General features: G+C 32.3%; 2 protein-coding genes across 4 annotated transcripts in view; one reads left to right on the top strand and one right to left on the bottom strand.

The window, feature by feature from the left end:
* The window catches only part of LOC120077590 (uncharacterized), a 15,661-nt gene extending 9,057 nt beyond the window's left edge, over positions 1-6,604 (top strand). Inside the window, exons 2-11 of one of the 3 annotated variants that reach the window (XM_090313457.1) lie at positions 3,575-3,781; positions 3,949-4,516; positions 4,616-4,930; positions 5,017-5,247; positions 5,328-5,563; positions 5,637-5,808; positions 5,885-5,989; positions 6,062-6,134; positions 6,214-6,309; positions 6,405-6,604. In XM_090313457.1, coding sequence (XP_090169583.1) covers positions 4,397-4,516; positions 4,616-4,930; positions 5,017-5,247; positions 5,328-5,563; positions 5,637-5,733 — 999 coding nt within the window. In that variant the 5' untranslated portion in view covers positions 3,575-3,781; positions 3,949-4,396 and the 3' untranslated portion in view covers positions 5,734-5,808; positions 5,885-5,989; positions 6,062-6,134; positions 6,214-6,309; positions 6,405-6,604. Of the gene's footprint in view, positions 1-3,574; positions 4,517-4,615; positions 4,931-5,016; positions 5,248-5,327; positions 5,564-5,636; positions 5,809-5,884; positions 5,990-6,061; positions 6,135-6,213; positions 6,310-6,404 lie in introns of all 3 variants that reach the window. The other 2 variants (XM_090313458.1, XR_016529471.1) reach the window with 2 other exon arrangements.
* Positions 6,605-7,452: 848 nt separating this feature from the next.
* On the bottom strand, positions 7,453-13,077 carry LOC150036192 (protein LATERAL BRANCHING OXIDOREDUCTASE 1-like). The gene is made up of 3 exons (XM_090313716.1): positions 12,398-13,077; positions 8,048-8,375; positions 7,453-7,932 (listed from the first exon to the last, which is right to left on the bottom strand). The coding sequence occupies exons 1-3, from the start codon at positions 12,868-12,870 to the stop codon at positions 7,672-7,674; spliced, it is 1,062 nt and encodes a 353-aa protein (XP_090169842.1). The 5' UTR covers positions 12,871-13,077; the 3' UTR covers positions 7,453-7,671.
* Between the last annotated feature and the right edge of the window lie 13,465 nt (positions 13,078-26,542).

Raw genomic sequence — 26,542 nt, forward strand, 5'->3', positions numbered from 1 at the left:
TTTCTATCATCCTCGTTGCTACTTGTTGAATTTTCCATGTCAATCTGCAAAAAAAAAAAAAAAACAAAAAACAAAAAAAAATAATAAAAAAAAAATACTCATAGTAAATGACATATAATCTTAATATTTAAATACATATAACCATAGTAAATGACATACCATGTTTAATACATTATTTATTAACCCATCTACCCTCACATTCATTTCTAATGTATGTGGATGTTGTATCATCAAGCTCAATAGATGTATCAACATTGGGAATTCTTTGCATACGTCCATAACCACACTCTTGTAGCATATCTCCTATTTCATCTTCATAAAAATCATCCTCAATTGTTCGTTGTGGAGATGTTAAAACAATTGACCAACCTGATTTGCGGGGCCTTTTACATAGACACTTGTTTTGCTTGGGAGGCTAAAATAAATGGGTCTGATTTATGTCCAATACGATTGAAGTCCACAATAGTAAACCCAAACTCGTCTGTTTTGACTCCAATTCTATTCTCAACCCAATTACATTTGAATAAAATAAATGATAATCCATGATAGTCAAGCTCCCATATTTCTTGTATTACACCATAAAAAGTCATATCTGACATGACGGACCTTTTGTCTTTAGCACTAGAGACTTGTATTGTGGTAGCGATTATACTAACTCCACTATTTTGAACCCTCCTAACATCATCACGATTCTTTGTGTGATAGTAGTAACTATTGACCACGTAACCAGAATATTTTGACACAGTTGGACAAGGTCCATTAACTATCCATCTCAAAGAAGGCGATATGAAATTTTTGGGAACTTCGAGAGCTAGTGCAACCTACGATATATTTCATAATATTTTAGTAGTTAACATTTAATTATACATCAAATAGTAGGCCTTTAGAGATTACCTGTGTGGACAACCACCGACTGAATGTACAATTATGCTCTTCTTAAAGCCACTTTCCACTTTTATTTTTACTAGAATTGAGCTTAGACAAAATAACCATATGTTGCCTATTATAAATGACAAAGTTAGTAGATTATTGAATGATCAAGTAACCTAAAACGAGAATGAGATGGAGATCTACATACTCGACGTAAGGAAGCACATCATTTACATTTTGAATGTCATAAAGATGAGTTTGATCCAACTCATCCTTACTCAGTCTGATAAAAGAAGTTGTTGGCAATGCTCTATCAATGTTTGAGTTCGCTTTCTTTGTTGATGAGTTTAGCCTAATAGAATTAATACTAGATACGAATTCAGAAAAAAAAACTCTATAGTCTCTTCGAAAATATAATTTTCTCCGACACATCCTTCTGTCGATTTCTATTTCATACATAAGTTTCAACACTTTCATGTATCGCTCAAAAGGATACATCCACCTCAAATAAACAGATCCACAAAACTCAACTTCTCTTATGAGATGCACTACAAGGTGTACCATTATTGTGAAGAATGATGGTGGAAAATACTTCTCTAAGAGGCATAGAGTGACAACAATATCCTCTTGCATACCCTTTAACTGAGATGAATCGATCACCTTGCAACATATAGCATTAAAGAAGAAAAAATAGGCGAGTAATTACAAGTCTTAATGTATAACATGCGGGAGGTAAAAAGACTTTTTTCTCTCCTACTTGAGGGGCTAACTCTGCTCTAATGTTCAGTTCCACCACCGAAAGAAACCCACCGGACATGAACATTAGATCCCACGAAATCCACCAGACAATCTACCGAAAGAAACCCAACCCACCGAAAGAAACACAAACCTCTTTCGATGGGTTTCTTTCTGTGGTGGAACTGAACATTAGATCAGAGTTAGCCCCTCAAGTAGGAGAGAGAAAAGTCTTTTTACCTCCCGCATGTTATACATTAACACAAACTGAGAAATTGAGCTTTTGTAAGGTACAATCAGAAATTAAAGTACCTGAAGGCTATTCATCGAACATTCAAAGTTTAGTATCACACACAGATTTGAAACTTTATGGACTTAAGTCGCATGACCATCACGTTCTTATGGAACAATTATTACCGGTAGCCATTCGTGATATTTTACCCAAACATGTAAGACTTGTAATTACTCGTCTATGCTTCTTCTTTAATGTTATATGTTGCAAGGCGATCGATTCTTCTCAGTTAAAGGATGTGCAAGAGGATATCGTTGTCACTCTATGCCTCTTAGAAAAGTATTTTCCACCATCATGGTACACCTTGTAGTGCATCTCATAAGAGAAGTTGAGTTTTGTGGACCTGTTTATTTGAGGTGGATGTATCATTTTAAACGATACATGAAAGTGTTGAAAACTTATGTACAAAATAGAAATCGACCGAAAAGATGTGTTGGAGAAAATTATATTGTCGAAGAGACAATAGAATTTTGTTCTGAATTCGTATCTGGTGTTAATTCTATTGGGTTGAACTCATCAACAAAGAAAGCGAACTCAAACATTGATAGAGCATTGTCAGCTACTTCTTTTATCAGACCAAGTAAGGGTGAGTTAGATCAAGCTCATCTTTATGTCATTCAAAATGTAAATGATGTGCTTCCTTACGTCGAGTATGTAGATCTCCATCTCATTCTCGTTTTAGGTTACTTGATCATTCAATAGTCTACTAACTTTGTCATTTATAATAAGCAACATATGAATATTTTGTCTAAGCTCAATTCTGGTAAAAATAGAAGTGGAAAGTGGCTTCAAGAAGAGCATAATCATACATTCAGTCGGTGGTTGTCCACACGGGTAATCTCTAAAGGCCTACTATTTGATGTATAATTAAATGTTAACTACTAAATATTATGAAATATATCGTAAGTTGCACTAGCTCTCATAGTTCACAAAAATTCCATATCGCCTTCTTTGAGATGGATAACTAATGGACCTTGTCCAATTGTGGCAAAATATTCTGGTTACGTGGTCAATAGTTACTACTATCACACAAAGAATCGCGATGATGTTAGGAGAGTTCAAAATAGTGGAGTTAGTATAACGGCTACCACAATGCAAGTCTCTAGTTCTAAGGACAAAAGCTCCGTCATGTCAGATACAACCTTTTATGATATTATACAAGAAATATGTAAGCTTAACTATCATGGATTATCATTTATTTTATTCAAATGTAATTGGGTTGAGAATAGAACTGGAGTCAAAACAGACGAGTTTGGGTTTACTATTGTGGGCCTCAATTGTATTAGACATAAATCAGACCCATTTATTTTAACCTCCCAAGTAAAACAAGTGTTCTATGTAAAAGACTCCGCAATTCAGGTTGGTCAATTGTTTTAATATCTCCACAACAAACAACTGAGGATGATTGAGGATGATTTTTATGAAGATGAAATAGGAAATATGCTACAAGAATGTGGTTATGGAGGTATGCAAAGAATGCCCAATGTTGATACATCTATTGAGATTGATGATACAACATCCACATACATTAGAAATGATTGTGAGGGTAGATGAGTTGATAAATAATGAATTAAACATGGTATGTCATTTACTATGGTTATATGTATTTAAATATTACGATTATATGCTTTTTGTGTGTTTTTTTTTTTTTTTTTTTTTTTTTTTTTTTTTTTGCAGATTAACATGGAAAATTCAGCAAGTAGCAGCGATGATGAAAGAAATATGATCCCACAAAAACATAGCGAAATAAGTATTCCACGTGGCCCAACTACAATGTTTGAGTTGGCACAAATAAGAACATCTAGACAACGGTTGACCATTGATTATAATGAACATGGACAATTGATTGGATTTGAAGCAAAGAAGATGCAAAGTTATATAGGAGTTTGTGTTCGACAACAAATACCTATAACATATAATTCTTAGAAAAAAGTTCCAAACCATTTAAAGGATAAACTTTTTGATTGTGTAGCAATATGATTTCTAAAATTTTAATTTATGTGCATAGTAGTTTATTAGTTTATTGCTTAATTACTTTTTTCATTATGCAGATGTCGTTCGATGTGGACTCTAAGTCCAAACATGGTATACTTATGTCTGCATCTAGGGAGTTTCGGACTTTGAAGACTACATTGGCTCAAAAGTTCATACTTCCATTTAAGGATGAACCTTCGGTTTTACAATTTCCTCCCCAACAATATTCTCATATAGAGCAAGATCACTGGACATCGTTCGTTAATGAACGATTGAGTGAAAAATGGGATGTAAGTCATTCTAAATAAATTAATTAAATGTCAATATTATCATTGTTTTGATAGGTAACTCCAACTAGATTTCTTATACAAGAAATCAGTCGTCTTCAAAAAGAAAGACGTGTGAAATATGTATATAATCATCACATTTCTTGGAAAGGTTATGCGAATCTTGTCCAAGAATTAGTAAGTTTTTTTACTTAAATTATATTTGTTATTCTAATATGTTTATACTAATTAAATATGTATGTTCATGTTGAACCTATCGAGTGATCCTTCTTATCGGGCGACTTTATGGAAAGAAGCAAGAAAAGGAAAAAATAATGAATACTTTGATGAAGCTACTCGAGAATGTGCCAATCGAATTGTAAGTTTATATTGTGCAAAGTTTAAAATGGCATATATATAATGTCTGAAACTTGTGATGATATAGATATTGTGTGAAAATTGTAATATGTTTTACAAGATAAATTGGCTGCAAGTCTATGAAGGTGAAGATGTTTTGACCAAAGCATTGGGTACAGAGGAACATTGGGGACGTGTTAGAGGAATGGGTGATTTTGTTTCTCATTCCCAATATTTCAAATTAATAAAACCAAAATCCTCAATGAGCCAAGAAATTGAAGGAGGCTCTAATGAAAAAAATGTTCGACATGGTAAAGTATCAATAGAAAGAACTCACAGCAGACAATCTCATCAGTCCAAATCATCTGTTGGAAGTGTTGCACTAAGTGCATCTGAAGAAGAAGATACTGAGAAGATGCCTAAAAAATATTTGGAGGTAATTTATTTTTTGTGACTTTTAAATTTTAATCATATTGTACATGTTTAACCATGCATGACATTAGTTCTTTTAAATTTATTAAGGGGACACCATGCCACTTGGCTATAGGAACTATAGATAATATTGTTGCAGTAGCCACAGCATTTGATGATGATGTGTCATGCTTAACTGTTAAAGTTCTGATTGACATTGTCATGGGAGAAGATTTGCCAATACCAATTTCTGTGAAGGGTAAAATAGAGTCCTTAAATCAAGTAATGGACAACTTCGTAACATGGCCTCGTGAACTTGTAGTTATGGTTGACGAGAAAAAAGTATGCCTCTTTTTCAGTATATGAGTTTGGTTATTTATTATTTTTCCTACTTTGAATTTGTATAACTTTGGTTATGGTAGGACCATTCAACAATTAAGAGCTTCAGCCAGTCCTCCAAATATACTGACGCCAATGGTACCATCAAACTCTTGAACGGACATGTCATGCATAACATGAACGATGTAGACATAATCCGTATCACTTTGGATGAGCATATATTTGGAAGAGACAAATTTATTTATTTAGGCCGCGATGATCTAATCCAATATTGTAATATGGTTGAAATAGGCTACATGTGTATTTTGACATACATTGCGTAAGTATTAGTCATCTAAGTTCACTCATGTATACTTTGTTTCATGTTAAATAATAACTTTTACTTTGTTTAGGTATCTTTGGGATGAATGTGGTCATGATATTACAAAGAAGGGTTTTATAATTGATCGAGCTAGAATATCGCCACACGTGAAGTCTCAAGATATTTGATCCAAAAATTTAGCCAATCAACTAGAATTGGCTAATTTAGACCAATTAGTCCTTATTCCATATAACACAGAATAAGTAAATACAAGTTCTTATGTTATTTTTAATTTTCATTATACACGTACTAATATAACAAAATTGTTGCTTATTATAGTTATCATTGGATATTGATTGTAATCAATCTACAAGAAAATTGTGTTTATGTTTTGGACTCTCTTCGAAGTAAGATCTAAGAGGATTTTCATGGAGTTATAAATATGTAAGTGTAATTGAACTTTCTTAGCTCTTAATTGAAGTACTTATGTTGAACTAATGTTTTCAAACTATTTAGTGGATTGAAAACATGGCAAGCCAAGCACGATCTCCAACATCATCGGTCTTCTCCAAAATGGAAACCTGTAAAGGTAAATTTACATTCATTTTTTTAACAATCTATGTTCATTCGAACATAAGAATAATTGTTTTCAACTTCTTTATATGCAGTGCCCCCGTCAATTAGATTCTGTAGGATGCGGGTACTATATGCAAAAGTATATATACGAAATAGTGCATAATCCTACTACTCCCATTACTAGCCTTGTACGTAAATTATTTATTTTTTATATACTAACTTTAATTTAATAAATGGATGTAAACTTATGTTGAATTTATCTTTTTTTTTTTCCTCTTTGTAGTTCAATACAAAAAATGCATATACCCAAGAAGAGATTGACGTAATTCGAACTCAATTGGCAAGTTTTATTGTCTGATTTGTGTAAGGATGTAATTCTTGTTTTTTTGTCTCAATAGAATGTAAATGCTAACTTAGAATGAATGCAAATTTATCTAACCATGATTTGTTTATTGGAAGATTTATCTATAATATTTTTGGTTAATGGGGTATTTGGTGTTAAGTATTCATGGAATTAGTACTAATTGATATTTGTGAATGAGAGAAATGATGGCTTGGTGTAAGTATTCTATGAAAGTCTGTTATTGTTCTACAAATGTTGGTGATTAGTGTTTTTATTTCATATTTGATGAGTATATGTAATGGATTGGAAATATTAATTCTTGTTTGTGGATAAATTCATAGGTGGAAGACAGATATTGATGGCTTGCCATGCAAATTTTTTTATACTTTTTAATAAAAAAATAATGATGGACATTTCCTGACCCAACACCAGACATATAATGTCGTTTTTAACTTTTTGACCGAAAAAATGGATTCGACAATGGAATTTTAAAAAAACAGACAATAATTGATAAAATGGACAGATTCTAGGCTTCAATATTGGTTTAAATGGCTTCATTTGATTCTTGGGCTTCAGTTGCAACCGACATTAAAGAGAGTGTTATTAAAGCCCTTTAATGTCAGTTTAAAACTGATATTAAAGACAACCGACATTAAAGGGCTTTAATAACACTATCTTTAATGTCGGTTGTCAACCGACATTAAAGCCCTAAACCGACATTAAAGCCCAAAATTCTTCAAGTGGATGGAAAATAAAGTCAAATTTTAGTTTTCAAAATGTTACATTTTTGCTAATGAGTAATTTTGAGTTTAGTTTTGATTTTGTCTCTAATTTCAAAATGGTACATTTTTTTTATTGGGTCTTGGGTTTCAATATTTTGAATTATATAGCAGCTTAACCATTGGAATTTGCCACGTAATTTTTGTAATTATGCCTTCTTCTAATTCTAATAGTAAAGTCAATTATTTCACAATACAAGAACACAAAATACACCAATGACGAATATGGATCACATTAATTAAACTTGATCATCCTCAAGTTTCACAATTATTTACCTTTTCCAAACTTAATTATAGTTTTTTTGTGATGATACATTAATTATACAAATGCCCTTTAACATTTATTACTTCAAGTTCACATATATTATCAACGAGTTTCCAATCAAACCTTAAATCAGATAGTCCCTAAATAGAGTAATATATAGAAACTAGTGGGTGATCTTGAAGTGGGAGATTTGAATGTTTTCAACATTAAGTTTCTTGAAGTTACTGCGTTTTCTGTTGGCAAGGAATTTCCCATAAGTGAAAGATTTGTATTTGAGAGGGTTTTGGGGATTAATGAGCTCTTCTAAAGGCTCAATAATGGTGGAATGAGATGGGTTGAAGAAGAAGGCAATGGAATATCTTTCCTTTTTGCTGTTTACCATAGCCCTATGCTCCACACTCTCATACTTCTCATTGCTCCAAACCTATTAGTATAAAAGAGTGATTTGTATTTTAATTGAAATTTGCTTCTAAACAAGTTAATTCGAACATAATTTAGGGGATAAAATATCATATATATAAAATGGTATTACTACATACCTGAGTAATATCACCAACATTCACGACGTAAGAATCGGGTACAGGTTTGACTCGAACCCACTCTCCATCTCTCTTCCTTTTCACTTCTAGTCCTCCGACATCGTCTTGAGCGAGCACCGTCAAGACGCTGGGGTCCTTATGGCGGCCGACACCGAGTGCCAGCTCCGGGGATGGGCACGATGGATAGTGATTTAGTCTCACAAAACTTGTTTGCTCTTTGAAGTAATCTCGAAACCTTTTTGCTGGCAATCCCAAGCTAACGGCGATCAGTTCCATTAATTTGTGGCCAAGTTTCTCTAACTCTTCAACATATTCCTCACAAGCCTCCCTGCTCAATCATGTCAATCTCAAAATAGGTAAAATTATAAGTTTTGTCTCGATTTAATCCTAGTTGAGAATGTGTTTCAACAGACTTCTAGTTTTTTTTTTTTTTTTTTTTTTTATTAATGTTAGTTGAATTTTTTTTAAGTTAAGTCCGATTTAATAACCATTTGGTTTTTAGTTTTTGTTTTTAAAAATTAAGCCTATTTCATCCCAATTTTTCAATGATTTACATATTTTTTTAAGTATAATAATTGAATTCTTAGTCAAATTTCAAAAACAATAACTTTTTGAAAACTAACATTTGGCTTAGTTTTTTAAACTAGCGAAAGGTAGATAACAAAAAAATAAATTGGGAGGTGGAAGTTATTCATAAACTTAATTTTCAAAAATAAAAACAAAAAACAAAATGGTTAGCAAGCGGAGCTTTAATACAAGTCATAGTTGTATCATTTAAGAATAAAAATGATTGGTAATATTAGAATTACAAAATTAACCGTACATTTCATAAACACCAAAGTAAGACACTATTCAACAAAATTCCTTGGAATTGCTTACGACAAAATTTCTAAATTATAAGGGTCAAATAAATATTAGGATTGTTTTCAAATATAAGAAAATAAACCAAAATATTTATAAATATAACAAAATTTCTTTATTTATTTGTGATAGACTGCTATTTTGTGATAGACTACTCTTTCGTGATAGACACAAATAGTAGTCCATCATAGATTTGTTATTTAAAATAATTTTCTTAAATACTATAATATAAATTTATAATTTAATTTAAAATTTCGACCTTCTTTTTTTCTTTTAAGTTAAACACCGTGTGGAGGTAGAAGACTTAAATTTTTGGCAACAATAATGTGATACCATAACTAGTTGAAGAATAATCAAAAATCAAAATGCACAATAAAAAATAAAAAATAAATAAATAAATAACTTGTTGCATTTTAGATTTGTAACTAGTTTTGATAATTGGATATTTTTCTAAAAAAAACTGTTTTGGATATTTTTAATATGCTGTATTTAGATATTTTGGGTATAATCTACTTTAGTATTAGTATTTGAGACTTGAGTATTTGATCTATAAAAGATTTTAAATGTTAGTTTGTGAGGTTTTGAAAATGGTTATCCCTTGGTTTAACTGACTAACAAAAATTGGCGTTGCATTGTTGATGTGGTCATTTTAATTGATGTGACAATGTTTTTTAGATTTATATTATTTTATATTATGTTGTGATCTTTTTCTTATTTTTTAAATCTTTTTATTGTTCTCCTCTATTTCCTCAATTTATTTATTTTCTCGTCCATGGAAGAATGTGTAACTTTAACCGACATTTCATCAACAACTTTTTGTTCTTCTTTTCTTCTATTCTTTTAATGGTAATGGCTAGAAGTGATAATCGATACGATTTTCTCAACTTTGAGACCAATCGATAACTAAATCGAATTGATTGGTTTTATAAAATGGGAAATTGAATAGAGCAAAATTTTGCTTTAATCAAATTAAAATTTGACATATTCTTTTTACAAAAAAAAAAATTGGATATTTTCTTTTCTTTTTGTTTAGATAATAATAATTGATAATTTGTAAACAACAAACCTAAATGCATCATACTATTTAAAATATTAAAAGTAATAAAAGCAATAAAAGTTCATTGATCATCAAATATAATAAAATATTAATGATACATTCTTCATCTAAATTTAAAGTATATTTATGATTGATTTGGTTTGATTTCTGATTTAATTAAGATCGAATTGATATTTTATTTTATATAAACACAAACCAATATGTCCAGTTTTATACAAAAAAAAATCAAACCAATCCAATGATTACTTCGATCGATTTTTTTTTTTCGTTTTTTATTTCACTCTTAATAGTGTGATTGAGGTGGCATATGCCATTGGAGGAGGATCAGGTTATAAGAAGAGAGAGAAAGATGAGCGGAAGAAAAAGAAGAAAAAAAAACACAAAAAAAAAACCTTGGTAACATTGGATAAACTAATATAAAATTCGAATAACTAGGGTCCGTTTGATTTTACTTGAAAAAATTTTTTTAAAAAAAACATCATTTTTATTTAAACACTTCTTATAAAAATTATTGAAATTATATTTAAAAAAATATTTTAAATAGTAGTCAAACTCCATTTTTTTCCAAAATGACTTATTTTTAAAATTAAGCATCTAAAATGCATTATAGAAATGTTTATGGGTTAGATTAGGTTGGGTTTAAGGACATTTTAGACCAAACTCAATTGTTCGAATTATGAATTTCTTCAATCTAAATAACTCTTATTAAAAAAAACCCAACCCAATCATGAAATATTTGGATTGGGTTGGTTTCAGATCATTTATTTAAATGTTTATTCTAAAAAGTAAAATGTTAATATGTAAAAATTTGATTTAATTATTTTCATATATTGAACTAAAATTTCAATTTCAATTTCAATTTATATAATGCAAAATTTCTTTGCAATGTGCTAAAAACTATTTTTAGGAGCTGTTGGAGAATAAATACAAAACATAAAGGAATTAAATGAAACCATAAAATAAATATATGTATATATAATCGTATCATAAGTTTAAATATATATATATATATTTTTTAAATTAATGATAAGCTCAAGCTGGTTCTGATTGGTTTTGATTATTTAGGAGAACTCATGAACCAACCCAACCCATAAAGTTTTCATTTATTTGAACTCAACCCAACCTAAATGAACTGATAACTCGATCCAAGAGTTGGATTTAGTTGATTGATTTTTTTGGATCATCAGATTTTTTGAACACCCCTAATGCATTCAAAACGCGCTTTAATGCTTTACCAAAAAAAATATTAGTCAATTACTTATCAACTTTAATTTATTATTTTAAATTTTAAATTTTAGAACTAAAGTGTTTTATCTTAAAAAATTTTTTTTTTTAAAAAAAAACCTTAGATAAGAAACGTCCTTCACATGTTTTTGGAATAGATTCCGGTATTTTGTTGGGATTTGGATTTTTTCTTAGGAGTTCACACTTTTTTCTTTTTTAATATGATCATTTTGAAATTTAATATAATTTATCTATATGATTGATTTGATAATTTATCTTTTTTTTTTTAGTTTTCTAATATGATCATTGGGGTGTTCAAAAAATCCGATAATCTAAAAAATTCAGACTATCCAACCCAAAATATAATGGTTGGGTTGGATTGAGTTGAATTAAACTTTATTTTATTTTTGTTGAGTTAGGTTGAATCATGAATTGGCTAAAAAAAATTTAAGTTGATTCAACTCAATCTGAATTTTATATATATTAATAAAATACATATATATATTTCTCTTTGTTTAAAGTTTGATTATTTTGTATTAATTAATTTGTAAATTTTTTTTTAAAAAAAATTAAATTGTTATAGTATTTGTCTTTGTTTAAAGTTTACAATAAATATAATAGATAATTGGTATTTAATATTTGAATTTTGTGAGATTTTAGGCATGGGTTGTATATAAATTTTGAGTCATTTGAATTACCAATTTGACCAACTCAATCAAAAAACACTTTCAACTCAATCCAACCAAAACCAATCCATGTACACCCCTAATGATCATTTTGGAGTAAATTTAAGGTTTAAATAAAGTTGTCCTCTATATTTTTTATTTTACTTAATTTTTTTCCCTTGATTTTAATCTCTATACTTTTGATATATTTATTTTAATTTTGTTCTTTTAAAAAATAACCATTTTGGTCCTTTCATTTTTATTTTTATATCATTTTTTAGAAATCAAAATGGTACTTTTTTTTAAGTTGAAGAACGAAAATGAATCAAAGTTAAAGTGCACGAACCAAAATGAATATTTTGATGAGATATGTATCAAAATAAAAAATATAGAGACCAAAATAGGTTTTTTTTTTTTTTTTTTACACGTGTAGAGAACAAAATAAATTAAAGCAAGCAAATATAGGGACGAAGGTAATATTTAAATCTAAATTTAAATATCATTTTACCTAAAATTTAGCAATTGGACAGTAGTGAGACGTACCTGAATTCCGGTGGGTATTCCGGCCATTGATTGGTCCAATGAGTCAACTCGTCGTCATCAGGCTCCGGCGACGCCGGAACGACGGTCGGATCCGCCACCATGAAATCAAACACCTCCTTCCAATCTCTGACATTCTTGGTCAACTCCGTATCAAAATAGCCGGTCACAACCCCTTCGTCTCTCCTCACTTTCCTCTTCTCTTCCAAACTCTGCCCGAAAAATTCCCGGGCAGTGGCCTCTATCCGCCGCCGCTTCTCGGACGGGACGCCGTGGTTGACCACCAGAAAGAATCCCCACTCCGAGGAAGCAGAGGCGATTTGTCGGACTAGATCGTCGGGAAAATCCCCACCGGGGGAGTTGAAGATGGGAGAGAGGTCGATGGTGGGAATACCATCGGCTTCGGAGACGGCGAGCTTGGGGCGGTGCTCTGGAGCTTGGATGAAAGCCTTATCGAAATCCTCAAGAGCTCCCATGGCGGATAAAAATTTTGAAGGAGATTTTGGGAGAGAGTGAATGTGGATGGAAATATGGAGAATGTGAATTAAGTTTTGGTTGGGCCTAGAACTCCATCTTATAAATAAATAATGGTAAGAGATATTGTATAGAATGGTTAACAATATACCTCGAGTTTTGTTTCATTTTAGCAAGTTAGTCCAACACGTCTAGTGGGATCTGAGAACATGATAGTATTTAATGTCTTCAAATATATGTTTGGCAATAGATTCATTTTAATTTAAAAAAAAAATTGTTTAAAATTGTTTTATAATACATTTATAAACTGTAACTACCCATTAAATGTTAGGTTGAAATTGTAGTGTAATTATTATTTTATAATATCATATAATTAATTTATAATATTATTTCATAAATATTTTAATTTAAGAAAAATGATTTGACTTTACCATATGAAATTATATATTTATTAATACTTTTATCTTTTAAACATAATTCTACATTTTGCCATTTTAAATTCAAATTTTAGACAAACTGACAAAATAAAAGGTGCACTATTTGATCATAAAAATTGAAAATTGTTTTCAAACTAGAATCTAGATTGTCGACTAAATATATATCCACTAAAGCATAGAAGAGAATCTATATTGCATACCTAACGAACGTTAAGTTTTTTTATATTCTACTTACATCATCACATGGTCAAATTATTGAACCAAATATTTAAAGCACGTGTGATGGCCGTTGACGTTACTCATTTTTCTTAATACTCACTCTTACTTCCTCGCTCACAATGACTTGAATCAATCATAGTATGTTGTATGTATACACTTTTATTGAGAAAAACTGACCATGACCGCAACCACCATTTCAAATCAATTTAAAGATATGTGATTTACAATTTTTTTTTTTTTTTTAACATAACCCAAAACACTCTCACATCACACTCTTAAAAAAAACACAAATCTAGGAAGCTCCAAGTCTGAGTATTTTTCACTCTAACTTTATAACTGTCCTGGAATCATCCAAGACATTTCCACAAATCAAGTACATACATAAACATCCATTTTTAGGGTTGGTTTTGGTTATGTTGTTCAAGATTGTCTGAATTGTTTCATTCATCTGATAGTCAAAAAATGAGAGAATGCTTCTTTCAGTTATTTTAGAGAAACATATTTTAGGTTTTGAATCTAGTTTCTAAATTTCACAATGTTATATTGTTATATCTAATTTTTTTAGTTTAGTTTCTAGTTGATCACTAAATTTTAAAATGATGCATTTTTATAAGTTTTGTGTTAGTTATCAAAACTAACAGTAAGGATATTTTCGAATTATTTTTAGAAGTTTAAGAATATTTTTGAAATTTTTGAAAGTTCAAAGATATTTTTTTATACAAAGTATAAAGTTTGGGAATATTTTGTATAATTTAACTTTAATTATATTTGTCGGTAATAATGTTATAAATTTTAGAACTAATTTTTAGAATTGAATTGATAAATCTATTTCTCTGGAAATTGTTTGTATTCTACATTTTCACTTTTTTTTCATTTGACAATTTTACGCATATATTTAAACTATCCGTTGCAATGTATTTTTTTACCTTTTATTTAAAAAATGATTCAACTATTAAACTTTCAAAACTTTTAATATTCCACCCTTTATTATTAGCTATTGTTAGGGATGTTTTTAGATCGGATGGTATAATTGATATTTAGAAACGACAAAATCAAGAAAAAAACGTGATACGAATTGAAAGTGTAACTAAAGACCGAAATGGACCTAAGAAAAGGGTATGGCTTAAGCCTGGTCCAAGATAGAGGAGGCATGTTTTATGCATGTCCCAACCCAAAGTTGTAATTTATGCCCAAGATATAGTCTAAGGAAGACACTCAATCTCAGCCAACTCGAGATTGACCCTTGTCAAACACCTAACGATACATATTTTATGCATACCCCTGCCGAAAGTAATATTTTAGGCCCAAGATATAGTCTAAGGAATACACTTGGTCTCGGTTAGGCCGAGGCCGACCCTAGCCAAATACAAAATCAGGCACACCCCTTGATCCGGTTGATTATCTAATTATCTTAAAGCGATTTGGAAACCCTAGATAACACTCTAGGTCAACTTTTTCTATAAATATATAATTATAACTTCATCTGAGGTTACTTAAGTCTTACTCTCAAACTCTCTCTAACTTCCACACTCTTTCACTTTCTGACTAAGCATTAGAGTGTATGTGGTAAGCACCACATTAGTATGTAAATTTCTTCTTTTACAAGTCATATTCTTCTCTTTTTCAAACAAATTCACTATTGGTATCACGTGAAGGTCAGGTGAGTTCTCCTCAGTCTAAAATTTGACATTAACAATCATAATTAAACATAAAATCATAAATTTTACCAATAATTAAACAAACTTTTTATTTTAAGCTTTTTCCTAAATTTAACTTTTTCATATCATTGTCATTTGCCGACTTTATAATTTATAATTATTGTCAACTAATTTATGTTATTAGTTTTGTGTATTTATCCCATTCAAATGTTTTAAATTCCAACTTTTTCACTTTATTTTTCTTTGTCAGTTTTACGATTGTATTTACGTGATTGTCAAATTAAGTATAATTCAAAAGATATACAATATGTAATAACAATGGAGAGATTTATGTTTTCAATCTCTTTTTTTTTATTGTACTAAAAAGTATATTTACATGATTAGTTGTAATGATTTTTTAAACTTTTATTTGTATTTATTTTTAAAATGTAATTAATCTACGTGTCAGATAATCTATAATATTTGAAAGAAAAAAAAAATTGAACTATATTATCCTTTGTCGAATTTAGAATTTACAAAAACATGCCGTCCATAATTGATTACTAAATAATTACTAAATAATATATTAAATTAAATTCGCTTAATCACATTTAAGTAGTTGGACTCTACCATCCTTCCCTCTCATGCTTATCTTCACATCCCTCTCTCAATTTCACTTTCCAGTCTCATATATATCTTTCATCCATTCAAATTCACTCCATCCACTTGCCTAAAAATAAGTCAATATTTTTTTACCATATATAATTGATTTTTTCTCAAAAAATATTGTAATTAAAGTGTGTGGTGGGAGAATCGAACTAGTATAAATATTATAGGTTGAGCTACATTCTTATTCACATAATTGAATCATTTCACTTAATCACATAAATATCATAATTAAGAGAAATTTATTATCATTTAATTATATTAAATTATTTAATATCAGAAGTGATAGAATCTCAAGAGTCTACAATATTTTCATTTCATATACCTATAAAATGGCTTTTTCTTACCCTTTTTTTCTTATCATAAGGGAGGTTTTCTTTTTCATCTTCTTCATTTTTGTAACTTTCTCTTCTCTATGGTTTATTTTTTTTTTATTTAAGAGGTTAATTTATTAACTATTCTAGCAGACTATTGGTCTTTTCAATTATTGAAGCAGTATTCTTTAACAGTCTTCAAACTCGTGAGGGTTATATGTATGTATGTATGTGTATATGTTGGGTATTTATTATGAAAAGTAGTGAAACATTTGAATATTGAAATATAAACAAATAAATTTAATTATGTATATTAAATTCAAAGTTTAGAAATTTTCAAATTAGATAGAAACTTTAAATTAGATGTTGTTCATGTACAAATTTAACATATATGAAAGTTAAATATGTAGTTTTTTCAATTTGAATGAGTTATGTTTGATTTTGGTTAAGTAATAACTTAATTGAGTGAAATTTGACTAATGTTTTAATTTTTGTATTTATTTGATTTTATTTTGTATTTTGAAGAGTTAATAAGTTGTTAGCACTATAAGAAATTTGGGCTTTAATATCGGTTTAAAACTGACACTAAAAGGCTTTAATGTCAGTTGGAAACCAACATTGAAGATCGTGTTATAAAAAGTCTTTAATGTCGGTTTTAAACCAACATTATAGCTGACCAAAATTTCAGTACCAATTGTCTTCAATGTCGGTTCAACCGACATTGTATATCATCTTCAATTCAATTGAAAACCAACATTGTACACCATCTTCAATGTCGGTTTAAAATCGACATTGTACGTCATCTTCAATATTAGTTTTTTACCAAATTTGTTCAATAATTGTCCCTTTTTTTATACCTCATTTTTTAAATTGTCCAATCCATTTTTATTATCGCTCAAAGACTTAAAAATGATATTATATCTCTCGTGTTGGGTCGAGAAATGTCCATCATCATATTTTATTAAAAAAATATTAAAAAAATTATTTATTGTAATGTGTGCTTGTTATATTCTGCATGGCAAGCCAACAATATTTCTCTTCCACCTATAAATGCACAACAAACCTAAAATATAACAATAGAGTACACAACAATACACTACCACAAAACTAAATACAAAATTACCTGCAATTAAGCACACTTCTATAATAATTTATTCACAAACAACAATTAGTACTTCCAATCCATTCTATAAATATTTATCGACTATGAATAAATACATTAACCAACATTTGTATATCGATAACACACTTCCATAGAACAATAATTAAAATTATCATATCCAACACTCATATGGAACCACGTGCCTCTCCAAAACTACAATCAGAAATACCAAACACTTCTATAATATTAATAATCATTTCTCCCCCTCACAAATATCAATTAGTACTTACACCACCCATAAACAAAAAAACTATACATAAATCTTCCAATAAAAAGATCATGGTTAGATAATAATTCGTCTATCCACAAACCAATAATTAGTACTTTAGATTCATTCTAAACTTGCATATTTTACTCAAAACTCATCAAGATTCATTCTAAGCTAGCTGTTGAATGAGAAATTTTGGACCAATTACAAGTTGCCACATCATTTACTAAATTAATAACGAAATTCTAAATCATTAAATTTGGGCTCAATTAGGAGTTGGCATATGTCCTGAATTGAAGTTAAAGACACATTTCAATGATGCCACGTGGTTTTATCATGACCGTTGAATCAGATAAGATTAATTTGGTCCAATTTGATATTATTATTTGGGTCAAAGTCCAACTAAACCCAAAAATAGGTTGAATTTGACCCAAATGTCAAATCAGACCTAAATCCGATTAATTATGCCCAAAGGCCAAACCCATGGACCAACCAAGTCCAAATCCAACTAATTGGGCCCAAAGGTCAGGCCCATGGATCAACCAAGCCCAAACTCACCTGTTAACTCTATAAATAGAGAAGCTCTCCTCATTTGGAGAGGTTAGCAATTCTATACTCCAGAGAGCTTAGGGAGAATTCTCTACCATCAGAAGACTCCTTGACTCCTAAAGCTGGCCACTCTTGAAGACTGAAGTCCTTTCTAGATACAAGCATTCTGAAGACCGAAGTCCTTTGAAGATACAAGCATTCTGATCACGCTTAAAGACTGAAGTCCTTTGAAGATACAAGCATTCTGACCATGCTTGAAGACTGAAGACCCTTGAAGACACAAACACTCTTTCAAGACGTTTGGTGCTTTTCTTCTTCAAGTCAAGTACATTCACCCAACTGAGAGAGAATCAGAGAATCAAGTACTAGAGATCGAACCACATTGCATCAAATCAATCTCAACATCAACACCAACTCAAGTTCAACTCCACGAAACAAGTTTCTCCGAAAGCCACGTGTGAACACTAATCCTCCAAGAAGATCATCCAAAAAGATCAACAAACCAAAGGTCGATCGTCCAAGAAGATCAACAAGCCCAAAGACCGATCGTCCAAGAAGGTCAACAAGCCCAAAGGCCGATCGTCCAAGAAGATCATCAAGCTCAAAAGTCGATCATCTAAGAAGATCAATAAGCCCAAAGGTCGATCATTAAGAAGATCAACAAGCCCAAAGGCCGATCACCCAAGGAGATCAACAAGCCCAAAGGCTGATCATTCAAGAAGATCAACCAGCTTAAAGATTATAATTTATTTTGAAAGCATCAAAATACTATGTATTAGAAATTGTACTCACTTTCCACAAAATTAATACAAATACAAAGTTCAAGTTCCACGAAATAAATTTCTCTTGGAATCTCGTGCGAACAAATTGGCACGCCCAGTGGGACCTCTCTACCTTTCATCTCTCTCTCGTCATCCAAAGTCAATAAACTTACAAATGGCACCAAAGAAAGTTGTATCTAAAGCTACCGTCGTCAGCGATACTTACATAAACTCTGTCATCACAGAACAACTAATGGAATCTACTAAAGGCGGGATTGTTATTAAAGAAAATCCCTTGTTTGACAGCTATGTTTTTGCTACTGATCCATCAGATAAAGAATCACACTTTGATGTAGTATCTATCATGGTGACTAACGTAACGACTAAGTCAGTCATGGCAGAGATGGAAAGGAAGATAAATTTCCTAATGAAAGTTGTTGAAGAGCTCATGAAATCGCTGCTTTAAGAGATCAAATACAGGCTTGAGAAACTGTTGAGTCGAGTCAATCTCCAACTACAAAAGCCAATGACAAAGGAAAGACTGTCTTGCAGGAAGACCAGCTACAACAATCTACCTCTGTCGCCACCATGTCAATTCAACAGCTGCAGGATATGATTACAAACTCCATAAGGGCTCAGTACGGAAAATCATCACAGTCCTTCTTTATGTACTCCAAGCTGTACACAAAGAGAATCAACAACCTGAGAATGCCAGTTAGGTATCAACCTCCAAAGTTCTAACAGTTCGATGGAAAGGGAAATCCAAAACAACATGTTGCATACTTCATTGAAACCTGCGAAAATGCAGGAACCAGAGAAGACCAGCTAGTCAAGCAGTTCATCCGTACCTTGAAAGGAAATGCTTTCGATTGGTATACTAATTTTGAACCATAAGTGATTGACAATTGGGAACAGCTAAAAAATGAGTTCCTAAAACGTTTCTACAGTACAAGGCGCACTGTTAGCATGATGGAGCTAACGAACACTAAACAGTGGAAGGGAGAGACAGTCATCGATTACATCAACCGATGGAGAGCTTTGAGTCTAACTTGCAAAGATAGACTCACTGAATTATCTGCAGTGGAGATGTGCACTTAAGGCATGCATTGGGAGCTTCTGTACATCCTACAAGGGATAAAACCTTGTACATTTAAGGAGTTGGCAACACGCGTTCATGATATGGAGCTGAGCATCGGCAATAGAGGAACTAAAGATTTTCTAGTCCCGAAAGGGAGAAAATACAAGAATGAATCCAAAGGCACTGAAAAGATCGTGGATAGTGCCACAAAAGAATCTATAGTCGTTCATGTGACCCCGCTGAAATTTTTCTCCAAAGGAAAACAAACAAAATTTGAAAGAAGGCACAATGAGGGCAAGAAGCATTGTCCAACTCTTAAAGGAAGATAAGAGAAGGTTTATTCATTCCCTGTCTCTGATGTGGCAGATATGTTAGAGCAACTGTTAGAGAAGCAACTTATTCAGCTGTCGGAATGCAAGCGGTCAGGACAAGCAGGAAAAGTAGATGATCCTAACTACTTCAAGTATCATCGGGTCGTTAGTCACCCAGTTGAAAGGTGCTTCGTGCTAAAGGAATGAATTCTAAAGTTGGCTCGTTAAAAGAAGATTGAGCTCGATTTGGATGAAATAGCTCAGAAAAATCACGCTACAGTAGCGGCAACTTCAAGTGTTCCAATGTTGTCTGTGTCCCATTCTCAAAGACAAAGCCTGATCTAATTTGGAGCATTCAAGCCTATAGTTGTTCGGTTCCAACAAGAGATTCAAATAGCAAACTCCAAAAAGAAAGATGAGCTCGTTGAAGATGACAATGAAGGGTGGATAGTTGTGACTCGTCGAAAAAGAAGACAGCCATACTCCATCCAAAAAGAGTCGCGTTCCTATCGAAGCTATAGAAGAAAGAACAAGACTAAAAAAAAAAAGCAAAAAAATGACATGGAAACCTAAGCTTGCAAAGAAAGAAGACAAGGACTCCTCTCAATTCCGACGGCCGACAACTTTGGCAGAATTTCTCCCTAGAAGCTTTTTCATTAATCATCTAGAGAAAGTATTAGAAGTTATTGCATGTCACACTGTCGGCATAGTGAAAGTCGACAACAATCATATAATTGCCGAAGAAGTCAATGACTCAAAAGCAATGAAGGAAAAAACTTCTGTCTTCGATCGTATTAAGCCTTCAAGTGCTCGATCTTCAGTCTTTCAAAGATTGAGTATGGCCACGGTAGGAGAAGAAGACCAATGTCCAACGACTACTTCTACTCGAACTTCAGCCTTCAAAAGACTAAGTATATCTACATCAAAGAAAGATCGACCTTCAGCATCTGTTTTTGATCGTCTCAAGACAACAAGCGATCAACATAAAGGAACGATGAAAATCTTGAAGGCAACGTCATTCCATGAAGAAAACAACGACAAAAAGATTCACAGTCGTGTCCCTTCACACATGAAGAGGAAATTTTCTGTTGACATAAATATAGAAGGTTCCCTGATAGTGAAGCCAAAACTCATCATATTGACAAATCCTACCAATGAAGAGGATGATCAAAACCATGCTGAAATAAGAGCTTCTAAAGTTTAAATGAAGAAGCTCCTCATCGCAAGAGCCTAAACTACATGATGCTCCTGGCCCGCATGAGCTTAAAATATGAATAGTCCAAAAAAAAATCTTTGTACGAACTACGTTACGACTTGATCCCTGTCATTATAAAGGGTACGTAAGCAACTTTGAGAAATTTAAGTTCAGTCACACATGAAAAAAAAATATTCTTTTTGAACTACATTATGACTTCATCCCTATCATTATGAAGGGTATGTAGGCAACTTGAAAGAAACTTCAAGTTCAGTCCAGTTAAAAAAAAAAAAAAAAAAAAAAAAACTTGAACTACATCATGATTTGATCCCTTTCTTTAAAGGTACGAAAAAAACTTAAAGAAATTTAAGTTTAGTTCATCAGAAAATGTACCACAATCACCTAAGTATGATACTACAAGATTGATGTTGATCATCCCCGTTAAAGAATGACACTCCAGATTGAAGATATTCATCCCTATTGGATGCAACACAATGGATTGAAGATGTTCATCCCTCTAAGAAGCTAGCACAGTAAATAAAAGGCACATACTTGGAATGCGCTTCGCTTCCTCTTTAAAATCAAACTTGGATGCCCCTCCATCTTCAAGTTCAGAGGCTTCGTTGATGCTCTTCAATCTTCAAGTTCAGAGGCTTTGTCGATGCTCTTCAATCTTCAAGTTCAGAGGCTTCATCGATGCTCCTCCATCTTCAAGTTTAGAGGCTTCATCGATGCTTCATCTTCATGCTCAAGTCTAGAGGCTTTGCAATTCCATCTTCATGCTCAAAGTCGCAAAGTTAAGCTCAATGTGAAGATTCATCGATGCTTCATCAAACTCAAGTGCGGAGGATTCGTCGATGCTTCAAGCTCAAATGCAGAGGATTCACTGATTCTTCAAGCTCAAGTGCAGAGGATTTGCTAATGCTTCGTCAAACTCAAATACGGAGGATTTGTCGATGCTTTGTTAAACTCAAACGCGAAGGTCTCATCGATGCTTTTCCATCTTCAAGTTCAGAGGCTCTATCGATGTTGTTCCATCTTCAAGTTCAAGATTGGCGTGCATGGCCTCACTTTCATCTTCAAGTTCAAGGTCGATGTGCATAGCTCCGCTCCATCTTCAAGTTCAAGGTCGGCATGCATGGCTCCACTTCCATCTTCAAGTTCAAGGTCGGTGTGCATGGCTTCGCTCCATCTTCAAGTTCAATGTTGGTGGGTATGGCTCCGCTCCATCTTCAAGCTCAAGATCAGTATGCATAGCTCCACTTCATCTTCAAATTCATGGTCGGTGTGCATGGCTCGACTCCATCTTCAATGATTCGGTCTACAAAATCACGACACAGCTTCGCTTCATCTCTAAAGTCTGGCGTGGTTCGCTTCATCTCCAAACTGATCACGCGGCTTCACTTCATCTTCAAAGTCGTGGCATGACTTCGCTTCAACTCTAAACTGATGGCGCGACTTCACTTCATCTCCAAATTATTGGCGCAGTTTCGCTTTATCTCCAAAGTCTAGTATGGTTCGCTTCATCTCCAAAGTTGTGGCCTGGCTTCACTTCATCTCCAAATTTATGGCGCGACTTCGTTTTATCTCCAAAGTCGTGGTACGGTTTCGTTTCATCTCCAAAATGTTGGCACGGCTTCGTTTCATCTCCAAAGTCGTGGCGTGGCTTCGTTTCATCTCCAAACTGATGGCACGGTTTCACTTCAACTCCAAACTGATGAAGCGACTTCACTTCATCTCCAAAGTCGTGCTGCAGTTTCGTTTCCTCTCCAAAATGTTGGTACAACTTCACCCCTTCTCCAAAATATTGGTGCAGCTTCGCTTCCACCCCAAAAATTTTGGTGTGGTTCCACCTCATATGCGAGATCAAGTTTGGTTTGTCTAGCTCTACCTCATATGCGAGGACAAATCTGGTCTATCCAGCTCCACCTTATATGCGAGGACAACTTTGGTCCGTCCGGCTACGCCTTATTTGCGAGATCGACTCCGGCCAACCTGACTTCGCTCAAAAGCTTGATGGCATATTCTTCCCATCTTCAAAGTTTGATGGCATATCCGCCCCATCTTCAATACTCAATGACCTATTTGCCTTATCTTCAAATTTTGATTAAGGAGTAACATAATAAGGTAGACCTTTTCGGGATCCACCCTAGGGTGATCGAATGGGAGAGTTGTAAGCCTTTGCGGGGCCTCTCCCATGACGATCAGAATGCACGAACGGTATTACAAGACTAACCTTTCCAGAATCCTTCCTAGGGCGATCGAATGGGAGAGTTGTAAGCCTTTGCAGGGCCCTCCCATGACAATCAAGATGCACGAACGACACTACAAGATAATTGGTGATCGAATGAGAGGGTTATAAGCCTTTGCAGGTCACCCCATGACGATCAGGAAGCACAAACAGGGATACAATAGATAGACCATGCCAAAGTCGTCCTTATGTGCGCCAAAGACGGGTCGATGAGATTAAAAAAATTGTTTTGTTGTGCTCTTTTGGTTGCATCGTAACTCCTACAAAAAAATAGTAATGGGGCAAGTTAGTAAAATAATAATAATAATAATAATAATAATAAAAAAAAAAAACAAAAACAAAAACAAAAACAAAAAAAAACATGTGAAAAAAAGAAAAGAAAAGTGTTGAAAAAAAAAAGCAAACAGAAAAGAAAAAGAAAGCAGAAAAACTTTGCTTAAAAAAAAAAGAAAGAAAGAAAAAAATTAAAAAAACAAAAAACAAAAGGAAGAAAACGTTGAAAGAAAATAGGAAAGGGAAAGAAATGAAAGATTAGAAGAAAAGAGGGATGATGATAATGGAGAGACTTGGGTCCTATTTATAGAGGTTCCCTAAATTCTATAACAAATTAGGAAATTCAAATTAAATAAATATTTAATTTAAAATATTATATTCTTATTAGATTTCCTAATTTTATTCTATCTTAATTTCAAATTAAAATAAAAATAAATAAATTAAACAAATTCCCTATCTAATTTGATTTTATTAGATTTTGCCCTTAAATTTATCTTCAACTAAGATTTGGACATATTCCAAATTTTATTCAAAATCAAATTTAAATTGCGGATAAAATCACAAATTAAAACTTGGTCATATTCCAAATTTTATTCAAAATCAAATTGTTCACCATTGAGATTAAATTGTAAATAAAATCTCAAATTAAAATTTGGGTATATTCCAAAATTTATCCTCAAATCTAAATCATCACACTCCAAATTATTAAGAATAAAATCTTAAATTAAAATCTTGGCATATTCCAAATTTTATCCCAAATCTAAATCATCGGACATTTATCCTCAAGCCAAATTATTAAGGATAAAATCTCAAATTAAAATTTGGACATATTCCAAATTTTATGTCAAATTCAAATCATACAAATTTAGATTTTTTATCCTCAAGCCAAATTATTAAGGATAAAATCTCAAATTAAAATTTGGGCATCTTCCAAATTTTATATCAAATTCATCTTAATTTAGGTTTTTATCCTTATTTCCAAATCAAGTTAGGGGAAAGATCTAAAATTCATCCCAAATTAAAATTTGGTCATATTCCAAATTCAAGTATCATATTGAGTATTTATCTTCAATCAAAATAAATTGCGAATAAGAAAAAAAATCTCAATTGATCTTTTATTAAAAATCTCAAATTAAATTGGGACAAAGTTCAAAATTTTTCGTAAATTTGGCGATATTCCAAAATTTATCCCAAATTCAAGTTAAACTTATGTACTAAATTCATAGTTTGTGACACATCAATTGAGGTCAAATTCAAGAACAAATATATTCGGATTTTGATTCCAACTTATATTTTTCAATATTTATCCACCCATATATTGGCATAAATCTCGAAATGGGCAGAAATTTTGGACCAATCTCAAGTTGCCACGTCATTTACTAAATTAATGACGAAATTCATAATCATTAAATTTGGGCTCAATTAAGAGTTGACGTATGTCTTGAATTGAAGTTGAAGACACATTTTTATGATTCAACGTGGTTTTATCATGACCGTTGAATCAAATAAGATTAATTTGGTCCAATTTGATATTATTATTTGGGTCAAAGTCCAACAAAGCCCAAAAATAGGTTGAATTTGACCCAAATATCAAATCAGGCTTAAATCCGATTAATTGGGCCCAAAGGCTAGACCCATAGACCAACCAAGCCCAAGTCCAACTAATTGGGCTCAAAGGCTAGGCTCATGGATCAACCAAGCCCAAAGCCACTTGTGAACTCTATAAATAGAGAAGTTCTTCTCATTTGGAAAGGTCAGCAATTCTACACTCCAGAGAACTTAGAGGGAATTCTCTACAATCAGAAGACTCCTTGACTCCTGAAGCTGACCACACTTGAAGACTGAAGTCCTTTCGAGATACAAGCATTCTGAAGACCGAAATCCTTTGAAGATACAAGCATTCTGATCATGCTTGAAGACTGAAGTCCTTTGAAGATACAAGCATTCTAACCACGCTTGAAGACTGAAGGATCCTTGAAGACATAAACACTCTTCCAAGACGTTCGATGCTTTTCTTCTTCAAGTCAAGCACATTCACCCAACTGAGAGAGAATCAGAGGATCAAGTATTAGAGATTTAACCACATCACATCAAATCAACCTCAACATCAACACCAACTCAAGTTCAACTCCATGAAATAAGTTTCTCTGGAAGACTCGTGCGAACACTAATCCTCCAAGAAGATCATCCAAAAATATCAACAAGCCAAAGGCCGATCGTCCAAGAAGATCAACAAGCCCAAAAGCCAATCGTCCAAGAAGGTCACAAGCCCAAAGGCCGATCGTCCAAGAATATCATCGAGCCCAAAATTCGATCATCTAAGAAGAACAATAAGCCCAAAGGTCGATCATCCAAGAAGATCAACAAGCCCAAAGGTCGATCACCCAAGGAGATCAACAAGCCCAAAAGCCGATCGTTCAAGAAGATCAACCAGCTTAAAGATTATAATTTATTTTGAAAGCATCAAAATACTATGTATTAGAAATTGTACTCACTTTCCACAAAATTAATACAAATACAAAGTTCAAGTTCCATGAAATAAATTTCTCTTGGAATCTTGTGCGAACACTAGCATTTACATTCTATTGAGACAAAAAAATAATAAGTATATCC

This window comes from Benincasa hispida, chromosome 5 (genome assembly GCF_027475165.1).
Source record: "Benincasa hispida cultivar pf3 chromosome 5, pf3_genome.v1.1, whole genome shotgun sequence".
NCBI lineage: Eukaryota > Viridiplantae > Streptophyta > Magnoliopsida > Cucurbitales > Cucurbitaceae > Benincasa > Benincasa hispida.

Coding starts and splice junctions, on each gene's coding strand:
- LOC150036192 (XM_090313716.1), bottom strand. CDS start 12,870: ATGGGAGCTCTTGAGGATTTCGATAAGGCTTTCATCCAAGCTCCAGAG. Junction 8,376..12,397: donor GAATACCCACCGGAATTCAG/GTACGTCTCACT, acceptor ATGATTGAGCAG/GGAGGCTTGTGAGGAATATG. Junction 7,933..8,047: donor ATGTTGGTGATATTACTCAG/GTATGTAGTAAT, acceptor TTATACTAATAG/GTTTGGAGCAATGAGAAGTA.